The 13,507-nt window shown below is 31.3% G+C and overlaps 1 protein-coding gene across 1 annotated transcript in view; it reads right to left on the bottom strand.

The window, feature by feature from the left end:
* The window catches only part of LOC109598630 (suppressor of lurcher protein 1), a 154,662-nt gene that overhangs the window by 106,102 nt on the left and 35,053 nt on the right, over positions 1–13,507 (bottom strand). The window contains exon 3 of the mRNA XM_049964787.1: positions 6,918–7,010. Within this exon, the coding sequence (XP_049820744.1) occupies positions 6,918–6,941 (24 nt within the window). The 5' untranslated portion in view covers positions 6,942–7,010. The remainder of the gene's footprint in view (positions 1–6,917; positions 7,011–13,507) is intronic.

Below are 13,507 nucleotides of genomic sequence, written 5' to 3'. Positions count from 1 at the left end.
GCGGAAGTTTGGTTTCCAAACTAATTTACAATGTGCTCATCGGTTAAGTTTCCCGATTCAAGTAGCTTATGTAAACTAACATGTCTATTTATTTGACCACAACAAATTGCACAGTTAGTGTTGGATGCAATGGTTAATGAAATTTGGTGTACGACAGATGGCGAATATTGTAACTGGCCACGGTGTGCCGTTGTTCCCTCTGGCACGAATACCGAATTAAGGGAAGATTTTCAATTGAATTACTGTCCCGATTTTGCATTATTAAATTTGTGACAAATGTTACTTCTTTTCATCTTCTTTTAATATTAATAAGCGACTAAAATTGTTTTGAAATCTTCACAAATTCACTTATTATCATAAAAACTTCGTTGTTCAAAGTGACTGACACGACTTTGAATTATTAAATTTCTGTTAAATATTAAATCTGTTAATCCATTTTTCATAATAATCTCTGAGAAGAGTATATATACCAATTATCCTAAAATTAAAAAAACTTTTTACGTTTTTATGTTATTGAATGAATTCCTGAAGCACCTTTACATTGCACAAATTAATTAATTAATTAAACAATACAAATTTAAAAGTCATTTAAAATATTACATTTAGAGATTTGACTGTAGTAACCCTATAAAAATACCATGCAGATAAAAATGGGCATTAGTTTATGGATATTTATTTTTCCCGCAGGACATTAATTTATTTTATAAACCGTTATATAATTGGCACATTTGTGAATATTTAGTATCTCATGGGAACCATTTGTGTGGTTTGAAACTGTAATGTTTTGTTATAACGTATCTGTAAACTTTACAAAACTTTCGGATAAGAAGCCCTGTTTACACAAATAGAAACTACAAAATACACAGTTTATCCTAAAATAAATATCCAGTGGTTAACTCTTTTTGATTTTACAGTATTTATATAAACACACTCTACACAATTGTTGTTTATTTATTAGCAAAACCATTTTAAAAAGTCTGATAAAATCGTAAATTTATTTAACGATGGAACGTGATGAAAGCTTATATTCTATTGCGTCTATTACGTGTTTTCTCACATGAACAATTAAAGTAAGAAAAGTTGTCACGTACAATATAAGTTTTGCTGTTTTACAATAACTAACTAAATACATTTCCTGTGTTAGAAAGTATGTGATTTTTGTTCCGGACCAATAATATTTCGTTAATTAATAAATTATACGTGCTAAAATAATGTGTAAGTTTTAATGCCAATTGTGGGGTTTAGCTGGGGATTTTTATTTCTTTATCGTGCCCATTTGGCGACATTTCCTGGCTTCAGTATTGGACAAAACAGATGTCACGTACGGAACAAAGTTGACCGACGAAAATAAAACAAAATTATTGGCCATTACAATACTAATAAATGCAAGGAACAACAGAAAGGAAACCATAAAAATACATTTTGAATAGCCACTGATTAATGACCTGATCAAAACTCACTTCTATTTATTCGAATTGGTCATTTTTATCGTGTACAATACTTCATAAAGAGGCAAATTGATTAAGGGGGACACATGATATAATTTAACATCCATAACTCCAATTATGCTATTGGTTTACAGTTCTCAATTAAATTTTGATAATATACTGTCTTATATATCAATCATATTGAATATTAAAGGCATTACATATCTCAAACGCAGGTATGCTGTAAACACTTAGGGAATAATTGACTATTATGTTACATTAATTTGTGTTGATTACCATCCTGTATAGTAAATCGATATCTTAAACAAAACCATCTAATTACAGGAGTACGATGAATAACTTGTTTGGTATTAGTATTATATTGAATAAAAACTATACATTATAATATTACATATTGTGTATATGATTGTTTATTAAGTTTTTATTTTGGTAGAAAAAAATGTGAACCTACAATACTAGTATTAATGACAATCATTTTGAAATAAAACATATTTCATGCAATATTTGTAGCGACCGCATATACGTGGTTAAAATTATTTACATTCATGTTATGTATATCATACATCTTTTGCGCACCATTCATCATAAAACAGTCAAGTTTATATTTGTGAGTCCCAAGTTATCTCTCAATGTCCTTGCTGCATTTCCTTGTGAAAACAAGAAGTAAAGCTATATTATAAATGGTAGAAAGAAATTTATAAATCATCCTTTTCTAATTGATGATATATTTCATTATTACATTATAAATTAAAATTGTTTTAAAAGGAAAATTATGTTAACAATATGCATCCTTTCTTGTCTAGTCAGGATATGCTCATAAATTATGCGTTCAAATGCTAAACCCAACAGCATGTCAGACTAAATTAACATGTGAAATTCATGAACTCGACCAGTCAGTTTCCTTAACCTGACCGACAATTTGCGACCAATAATGACCGTACTGCGGTCCATTGGAAACGGCCGGGGATTTTTATTCTCCCAATTGTGCGTCCGTTCGGCGACATTTTCCCGGACAAAGCACGAGACGTCAGCTGTCACGTTCTGACCGGGACCGGTTTCAATAAACACGACGGCTTTGTGTATAAAATTAACTTAGCGTCGCCGAATTTGGTTCGATAGAGCGGAGGTGAATTAGCAGCTGCGGTGGTGGTCCAACACTGATTGCCACTGCGGTTTCGGTCCACGGAATTGGACAACAGTTGGATTACACACAAGATATTATTGCTGTTTTACTAATTAAACGGTCCACATTGCTGTAATAAATTTCCTATCGGGCGTGCTTTTTGCAACCGTTGTTTACACGGCACAGTCTAATCTCTTACTTTGTTTCGGGCCGTGGTTTACAGGAACCGGAGTCAGTTCCTGTATTTCGATAGATTAAGTCCTAACATTATCAAATTATGTTTGTATTTTTGTTTGTGTGATCGTAAGCGTTTGGGGAAAATTAATTATCCAACTGTCTCGTATTAATTGATCCATTTCAGCCGATATCGTTAACATTAAAACAGCATAATTGGCATGTGAATTGTATGGTGATGAGATGCACTGAAATTGAACACTGCAATGTCTTTAATTCGTTTCAGCCATTTTAATTGATAGTTTCTCTTTGTATTATTCGCATTATTGTTTCTTCCTGTTTTTGCCCAAAGGTAATACATTTTGGCTGGAACGGTGAAGGATGGCTTACACAGCATTATGGGACTTTCACAAATATAAACTTGACTGTTTTATGATGAATGGTGTGCAGAAGATGCATGGCATACAGAACAATTTAAATAATTTTGAATCACACATTATTAAAGTTGAATATTTTTAAGTAATGAATTTGTTTGTTTTTACACTTCTACACAATTAATTCATAATATTAGTAGATGACATTAAAAAAAAGCTTTTTTAATTCAGGTTTTGCTAAATCTAATCTACCTGGCTTAACCTATTCTAAACTTAGAAACTCTAACGGAATGTAAATTTTAATTATAAATAGTTTCTTATAAATCCATTTAGTTTATACCATAAGGTGTACTTGAAATATCAAATTTTACTTATCGAAAAGTTTAAATAAGTAAACTTTAATTTAGTTCTTGGAATAAACATGGCCAAGTTTCTGATTTTAAAATTCATAACTTACGAAACACAGTCCACAACTTAATAAATTTCATCCATTTTCACGACATTCGAAAACCATGAAAATTATACATGTTGTGGGGGACGTGTTTTATGTAAAAAAGCAATTCCTGCAGACTGTTTTGTCACATTCGGCGTCGTAAAATTTGGAAGGGTCCCTTGTATATCCATCCTAATTGTTTTATAGCTTCTGGATTTTCCGACATGTCACAAAGTGTTTAGGACAAGAGTGTTTTATACACTGGCAACACTCAGATATTGTTTTCTACGCATTTATTAAATGGTGCAACGTTTTTGGTGATGCGGCAAGATTGATTTATGTATATTTCACACCGACACAACACAAAATGCGGATCGGACTTTATGATAATACGAAGTAGACAAAATATATATTTTTAAAGGAATTTTAGTTGATCGTAAACGTTTTATGGATGCGTTATAATAAAAAAGACCTTAAATTTAAATATTGTCAGTAGTGATGCATAAAATCTGCTGTAAAAGTTGCAAAACTATATATTGATCGTATGAGGAGTTATTCAAATTTTACGTAAAACATTTATATTCTAATATTTTATCACTGTTTCCGCTCCATTAACAATTCCTGCATTTGTATTCGATTTAATCTACATGTTAATTTTTAAATAATATTTACTGTATTTATGTTAGTCCACTTAACTTTAAAACAATATTGTTACTCGTTAAATGTTTTGGAAATCAAAATGTTGATTATGTCCATCAGCAACACTCTGAAATGAATGCATGTTATTTCATCTAATTCCATACAAAAATAAGGCAATATTAGAACAAACAAATGTTAAAAGCTGCCAGATAATATTCAGTAGTGGTCGTAACTAACTATACGAGTAGTAATTGAAAAAATTATAGCAAATTCTCATTTCATGGCTGTTTGTGAATATAAATCTATTATTTACTGTCTTTAACTTTATAATTATGTAATAACTGGTCGACGTAAAACTGTAAAAAAATTATAATTCAATATTATCAAGACTGATGTTTCCCACATTATTAACAAATTTAGAGAAACTGGCTTGTGGTAGCTATGAACAATTTTTTCATAATTAAAAAAACTGAATATTTAGAATGGCAAAAAAAACAATTCAATCTTATTCTTCAACTAAACTTAGAGCAAACCTGGAAGAAATGAGGCTGACTTACTGAAATTAATTCAAGGACTGTTAGAAGATGGTTAGTGGGGGTCCCTCAGACCTACAAGTATAACTTCAATTGTTCCGTATATTGTCCAAAGAGTTAATCATTAATTTAGATAAATATAGGTTACATTTTACAGAATAAGAATATAATAGTTATTTATAATATGTACTGTATAAATTAACAACAGTAAAGTAATATTATTTTAACAATTTACTTTAAATAAGAGATACAGCTTAAAAAACACTCAACCAAACATCATCTAGTAATTACAAGGAAAGCTGTTTTATGGGGAAAAAAGTATTTTTAAAATAAGAAACTGTTTATTCAAACCAATTTTACTACAAAACTGTAGACAAAATCATTAAAACAAATTTTATATAGAGTAAATAACAAAAATGGGAATTTCTCAGAAAATACATTTTACAGTAAATTAGATTTTAAGAAAAAATAAAAGGTTTTTGATAAACTTATTATCAGTACTACCACCTCTAACAGCAATCTAAGCACGAACTCGACGTGGCATGTTTTCTATTAAATTATTAATGTCTTCTTGGGGAACATTTCTCCATTCTTCTAAAGCTGGTGGTATAAGTTGTTCTGTGTTACCACGGATATTTTGATGAGCTTTAATTTTTCTTTTAACGTTATCCCATAAGTGCTCAATGGGATTAAGATCCAGCGAACAAGGTCACTTTAATTCGGTCACACCTTCCATTTTCCAAAAATTGTTGGCAACTCTGGCTTTTTTAGGATATTACACTTTTTTCTTTCCTTCTTCAATTGTTCAGTTTTCATACTCCAAACTCCAACATAAGAGGCCACCTCTATTTTGCGTTGATAGCTTGCACAAGTTACCTTCAAAGCTCGAGATAGGATGTTATGGGATTTCTTTTTGCTATTTGAGCTAAAAAACGGTCCTGGCCTTCTGTGGTGATTCTTCCACTTCTCTTGGACTTATTTCTTAGTATTCGCAACCTTGAATAGATTTTCTTTTTATGTAATTATGATTTATGGCAACCCTTATTCTTATGAAGCAATAATTCTTCCCCTCTGGACTTCTGATAACCTCACTTAAGTCATTTTATATAAAATATGCGAAAATAAATTCAAATTGAGACTGCATGAACAAATCTTACAACGCATTTACATTTTTTTATCAAAAAAATATTTGCTTTTTATTCACGACTAATTTTTTATCATGAAGAACAATTATTTCTTGTAAATACTGGGTAATTCTATATATGTTTGATTGTGTGTATTTAGCATTTTCAAAAGTTGCTATAATAATGACCATTAACTAACTATCCTCTTTTAAAGTTATAGTCTGTGGAATACAAAAATGCAGTGTTTTAACATGACCTTAGTTCACATTTTCTTTTTAGCACTTAAAGTCTAAAGTTCTTCGAACGTACCGCACCCAACAATTCTACTAGCAGCGAAAGCTCAACGTTTTTATCTTGTTACTTGTTTTATTTCAAGTTTGAATTAAAATATTTAATTTCCGTAGGCAGACCTAGTGTTTACTCAATTAAAAATTTAATATAACTTTATATTTTGCTGAAAGTAGTAATGCAACTTGGCTTTTGTAAAGTTTATGTTACATTAAATCCTATGTAATTAAGCATATCAAGTTAAAGTTTCTAATTAAAACTCGTTGTAATTCAAATAAAAAAAAAACTAATATTGTACGTCGCATATCAATCTTGGTGAAAACTGGCGAGTGTTTACTCGACGTAAAACGCTTCCGAAACAACATTATTGTTTTGTCTTCGTTAATTATCTGACATTTTATCGCGGCAATTCATATTTCATTAGTTCCTGCATCCCGTATTAAAATGGATTTACTGTTGGTGAGTCTCGGTTAGAGCGCAAACGAACAATGACCAACGAAATGCGACGCCGGTTAAAAGAGAATTGTTAAACAAAGTTAAATTGAGTTAACTGGTATCGCGTTAAATACATGTAAACAAATTTTCTTGCTAACTCGTCTCGGGACAAAATACGAACTTTCGGATAAATGCCGTTGTGGAAAATCATATTTCTGCACAAAAAGTTCCCTCAATGCTCGTTTAATAATTGCTTCAAACTGTTTAGTCGGTGAATTACGGTGTTTTGTTTCAAAAAATGTCTGGAGAAGATAGAAAAGCTGTGGGTAAAAAGAAATTTCCTTACCTCCATTACATTATCTCTTCGCATTATTTTGCATCATTATTTGGGTGACGGTCGGTCATGATGCAACGACGAAACGACGAGACATTGTTAAACCTGAAACAAAAACACGACATTCTCGGTTAATGAGAAACTATTAAGCAGGTGCAGTAAAAAAATTGAATGGAAGCCTCACTCCTTAATTGGCCTGACCTTAATTTAACTTGGGCACGAAATTTTTAAATTAACCCGCTTTTATGCTCTGATAGTTCCCGAGATTGTTTTATTAAATCCCGACGAAATGTGCAAATTATACTCAATTCCGGTTTTACCGATTTCAATATTAAGTGAAGTAATTAGCACATATTATTAATTGTTTAATGTCAAATAACATTGCCATTTAGCATGATCTGATTAATTAATGTTTGTACAAGTTTCTATTATTTGTAATTACCTAATTTTGACCACTTTTTTTTATTTCAGACACGAGTAACAAGTAAAAATGAGTGTTTCAATCATTTTTATCGAAGAAGAAGGGAGTGGATGCAAGCAATAAATTCTGCGGAAAGGTGTAAGCCCCTTTATAGGTGGTATTTTTGGCTCGCGGCGCATTAATCACTGCGGTCTTAATTAAAACGTAATCGAGCGGTTTTCAAACTTCATTATAACCACCTATTTATCTCAGTTATCGCCCGTTTATTGGCAAATGTGTGTTGTTTCCGCACTTTACAAGACAAACGAAAACAAGGACGGCATTCCCTCGTTGTAGCTGGGGATCATTTCGGTGTTTGTGGATTTGTAAACGTGTCATTAGAAATGATTTATTTATTCAACCCGGTTCATCTAGAAAACATTTGTCAGTTGTTTGTCAAACTAATATTCTGCGACACATTTGTTTTATGGTGCAATATGCAAATGAAAAATTATGTATTTTCTTGAATACCTAAACTGAAATTTGAACCGGTTCATTCAATACACATTTGTAAACAGTGAAATGGATTCATTATTACAATTACACCTGATAATTATCATTCATTATTGGTGGAAAGAGGCGCATTATTTGCCATTGATCATTATTAATTATTAGCAATTCCACTACAAAACAAAATAGTAATTTAATTGTATAGTAAATCATCGGAGACTAATTATAATATTGTTTAAATTTCCACCATCACATTGTAAATTTAAAAATTTTTTGTTCAAATCGATACAGCGTATCGCAAACATATAATATACAAAATAAATTTATTACGTTTATTGGACCATTAATTAAACAGATTATGATATGTTTTACATAATTTATCCCATGGAGATAGTTTTGGATTTAGCAGCGATGTAAATAACATCAATATAATTCACATTAGAGGTAAAGATTTAGTGTTTTAATAACCATAAATACGTAAAGAAACTTATATTGGTAATAATTGGAGAAAGATAATCGCGACCAAATCTGTTTCATTTAATTAGCCGCATATAATCCGGTAAACGGCATTGCGTAAGATAATGCGAACACTAAACGTGTGCACACAACTAAGGGATTTACGAGGACCACCTAAGGGATATCCGACAGTAAATGGAGGCAGTAAGAGGATGAGTTTCCCCGGAAACCGCGTACAGGAAGCACATTACGAGAATTTGCATAATAACAGAGCACGTACAGGTCGCGACAAGGTATTCTGTTACGTTTACTGTTCGTTCTTAGTGGCGACGATTAACTTGGGGAATTTTAAAAACTAAATTAATGGCAAATTTGCATCTCAATAGGAATTACGACGGTGTCCCTTTTTTATAAAAGTTAATAGTCCAAGTTATTCTTATGAGATGAACTATGTAGCTAATTTTAAAAAATATATTTCCTGGGGGATTCGTTTAAACAGTTGAACTTTAGTAATATGCAATTTAATTTTGTTGTTTGAAGCCACCCACACATACATAATAATTATATTTAAACTCAAAGGTGTAATTATTTTACAGAAGTTTACGTAAATTGTAAGCTGAAATCAATTGCTAGGTGAAGTACAGAAGTGAGTTATTTAATTATCGATACTAGACCGGAACATTTTCAATAAAACTTTAACAATTATATACCCTTTAGTTTGAAACTTAGAACTCAGTCATTTAAGTTTCTTGGGAGGTTGTTTTTGTTCCTGAGAATTTATAACGTTTAGACTCGTGGCAGATATTAGTTTGTTCAACTATATTCCCATAATTTCACGTATTTGTTCAACCCTTCCTTAAGTAACGTTTTCGCAAACTAAATGAATAGTTCAGTAATACAACAAATACACCTCTATTATTCCATTGTTACATTGAGTGTTGCAAATATTGAATTTAACACCTGATTTATTTATCCTTGTAAAATGTTTTGTAATCACTCTTAGAAATTGTTTTGATAATTGCCATTTTATTGTGAGAAACTAAAATAAACTAATTGTTAAAATATTCACAATGTATATTGTCTGAGAACTGTAGCAGTTGTGCCAATTAACAGAATGAACAACTGAAGAGTTAATTAAAAAAGCACAGCTTTAGCATATTGACAAAAGTTAGTGTGATGTATTACAGTGTCAATTAGTCTGCCAACCTAAACTCCAATTAACTTTGTTCGAAAATGCTGTTGCTGAAACAAGTGTCAAGTCAAGTCAGTTCAGAACTTAATTTACTAGTTGACAACAATGTAACAGAGGATTACTAGAGAAATAAAAATAATCGCTTAAACAATATAAACTCTCAGGAGCGAAAAACAATTGCCAAGTAGCTGGAAGCTACAATTCAAGTTTCAATAAACACTTCAAACAATGACTGTTGAAGCACTCGCTTCCCTGTATCATTTGATATTAATTTCTGCAACTGGGCTTGAAGTATTTGCTGGCACTAGATTAAATAGTTTGCCGGAACTTGACTGAAGTACAGATCAAACACTCCGTTTATAATTCAATTGAGTCTTTAACTATCGACCATCGGTCACATTGCGCAACAATTTTTAACTAATTAGTTGAAACTTGAAACTTCTTGTTAGTTTATATTAGGGAGAGGAGCACCCTTGCGGTTTAATCTAGTCCTAGCCCTTGGTTCTTCAGTTTTCAAACAATTAATCACTCCAGGACTACCATAATGTTATTATAGAATGTTTCGAATTCCTTCGATCCAAATTATGCTGGACGTGTATCAGTCCGAGTCGTTTCTGCTATCGAAAGCAACGAGAATTTTAACAATAATATTTAACAAAACTTCCTGTTATCATTTGAAGGTATTTTAATGTAAATTCCCAAATGCTTTGTAGTAACAAAGTGAACTCCAACAAATATTTCATCAATGCATAATAGGTAATATACAAACGTGTTATAATTATTATCGTAATCCCATTTAGATCATCAATCAAGCTATTGCCATTCACAACAATGTTTTACGAGGAATAATTAATCAGTTAAACGGAATATTTTACATACTAATTATCGAACTCTGTTTTCATAAAGGCATGACAAAACTACAATGTATATTTTTAAAATGCATCATGAATTACACTCATTTGGGAATTATTTTTATATTATTTCTTGTTGAAAGTTTAATTTTAAAAGTCAAGATTTTTGCTTTTTTGAGACTGAACATAGTGAAATTAATAATCTTAAACTTAAAAGAGAATTAATATTAAGTTTTGGTAAATTTATCTTACGCACTGTTAGATTAACTAATGACGCTTCAACTTTGGAATGAATCAAATAAATCTCGTATTGATTGATATTTCTTTAATAACATTGAGTTGGAAAAAATTGCGGAGCAAAAAAACTGTAGGGCCTTCATTAAAAAGCGGGGCTTCAACTTAAAGAATTAACTGTCGAACTTTTCTTATCATGATAAATGGTGTAATTATTAAATTTTCTGTGATAACCTGAATGAATTGAAAATATTTTATGAATAATTGTTGAAAGTGCTATAAATGAATGTACTTAAACATAAATCTCCTGTAATGAATATAATACAAAGTAAGTGCCAGTCATAATCTTCAGCCATCATTCACCATTAACAATCACATTGTTCTGACATCCAACGTAAACGCCACTCAACCCTTTGTTTTGTGAAATACGTGGGCACATCGTTGTGCAATTAAAAGAAAACAAACGAGCCCATTGCAGTAATGCCAACCTTAATCCCCATTATAAGGTGTTCAACAAGTGATATTATATCCGAGCAAAACCTCACTTATTTGCCATAGGATGGAAATTTACGAGCGTTCAGAATGGCGAGTGTGAATTCGAGTTCCCCACATCTTAAGAACGCCTTCACCGGCCTACTCGGCGAAAATCTTTAAACAAACTCGGTAACGGCTCCACCTGACTCAATAAACAAAGCTGCGACTTGGAGCGTTTTGTGCCCCCGGTTTTCGGGCATAATACCGAAAGATTTTCTCTTGTGCGCCATGAAAACTTTGTCCCTTACCACTGACATGCAAATTTGTTAGGCGAACACTCGCCCATGAGGGTGATTTATCGCGTCATAACGCGGGATTATTACATTTTCATATAGCCCACATTTGCGCACTTTTATTTGCCTTGATATATATGAGGCTCTGTATTTGTTTCTTTCCCAATTTGTTTCAGCTTTTACGCGAATGCGAGTAACTCAAATATGTTGCCACAATCGGTTTAGCAATTTGGTATTTTCTCTTACAACTAAATCGGAATTCAGATATTCAAATTTCTTTGTTCCTGGATTTCTAATCTTTGGTCTGGTTGCCGATATTAGTTTATTCTAGCATCTTCTAGTAATTCAAGTATTTGTATAATCCTTCCCATAAGTAAAGTGTCTGTTCCCTAATATCATAAATAAACCATTATTCACCATTGTTTATGTTGGTAAATATTGAGTTAATTACAATATTCTTGTTATCACAACTATTCGAAATTATCGAATATTGTTTTTAAATTTCTAACTAAGTAATCCTAAGTAAAGGTTACTGAATCATACCATTGGTGTTAAAATTATTTAACTAATGTACGTGATGATGCCTTTCGACCATTTAGCTTTACACACAAATTACAAATTTGTTTTACAAAAGACAAACATCTAGGCTAATTGTAAATTTTAATTTAAAATGAATATTTATCCATCCAACGCGATCGTTGTTTACATTAAAAAAGAGACCAGTTTGACAATATTCTCTCTTGATTGATCATTATTTTAAAGGTTCGAACAGTTCTTTGTTAAATTAATCAATAGTGTTGATGAGTGTTAATTAAAAAAGCACAGCTTCTGCATATTAACAAAGCATGATATTGATGTATTACAATGTCAATTAGTCCGCTATACTCTACTCCAATTAGTATTGTTCGAAAAAGTTGCTTTAAAACAGTACAGTATACTTTAAAATTTAATTACATCCAATGTCTAAAATAAAACGTCCTTTATTTAAATTTAATATTCTGTATTTCTTTCCTAGAAGTTATACGCTCCCTCTCAGGACCGACTTCTTGCGTGGCTTTTTTGATTGAAGTGCAAATTTGGAGTGTTTCTTAGACAAATTTGGAATGATTCCTTTATACTTTGTGCTTTCGCCTTAATTGAATTGTTTTATTAAAGCACGAAATACCTTCTTTAAACATCCAACAACGTGATAAAATCGACTGTTCAGCAAAGAGAGACAAACAAACGCAAGCAAGTCATTGCCAACAAAATTTTACGATTTCGGAACCTTAACTTTCTATCATATGTAACATACGAGCGCAATTCGTAATAAAATTCAAAGTTCCAGTTTCCACTCCATATGTGCATCAAACGTGGACAACTTAATCAATTTCATTGCAATATTTAGTAACGTTATGTGCACAACTCGAATTAATTATATTTAATGGAAGTTTATTGAAATCATTTGTTTTGAAGTTATTGGATTCCATAACTGATATTAAATTATATTTATTACTAATTGTTTCAGGTTTAATACAGCATCATTTCAGTTTCGTATATCCGAAATCTATTTCGAAGTGAATGGAACGTTTGAATAAATCAGTAGTTGTTGCAATGTTTGTTCGAAATCAATCTTTTTGTATGCGCTCTCCGAAAACATAACCTTCATTATAATATTCGATTTTGAATTCTATTATCAAGTTTACTATGGAGATTTTCGGGTATACAACTTTCAGTGTGTTTCCTTTGGGGCTTTGGAAAACAGTGCTCGATAACTTGTTTGGAAGTTTCCCATTCTCAATGTATTTAGAAATTACCTCTTGCGAAGTTACTTAAATATTTCAGAAGTTCTTAAGAATTCCTTTGAATATCAAGTGCAGAGGTTTATGAGGGCTAATAATTCGTATGGCAAGATGAGCGTGTTCATTTTTTCGAATTTATGTACATTTTTATCCGTTCAATTACGGAAATATTCATGTACATTTTTTATTACCAATTTAATCGTAAAGGGCTATCAATAATAAAATTTTAATTGGGGCTTTTAACTTTTTTGTCATATTTTTAAATATCCTAGTGTGCTGCAGTATTTTACATATAATATCCATAATTAATATATTTACGTGCTTGACAAGTTAATAATTTTACAATAATATAATAATATTAATTAACATATGTATTTAATTTATAAAATTAGCCCATCCATGAATTACAGG

The sequence above is a fragment of the Aethina tumida genome, chromosome 3 (genome assembly GCF_024364675.1).
Source record: "Aethina tumida isolate Nest 87 chromosome 3, icAetTumi1.1, whole genome shotgun sequence".
NCBI lineage: Eukaryota > Metazoa > Arthropoda > Insecta > Coleoptera > Nitidulidae > Aethina > Aethina tumida.
The sequence above is the reverse complement of the archived record's forward strand: the minus strand, read 5'-3'. Positions and strand labels throughout refer to the sequence as shown.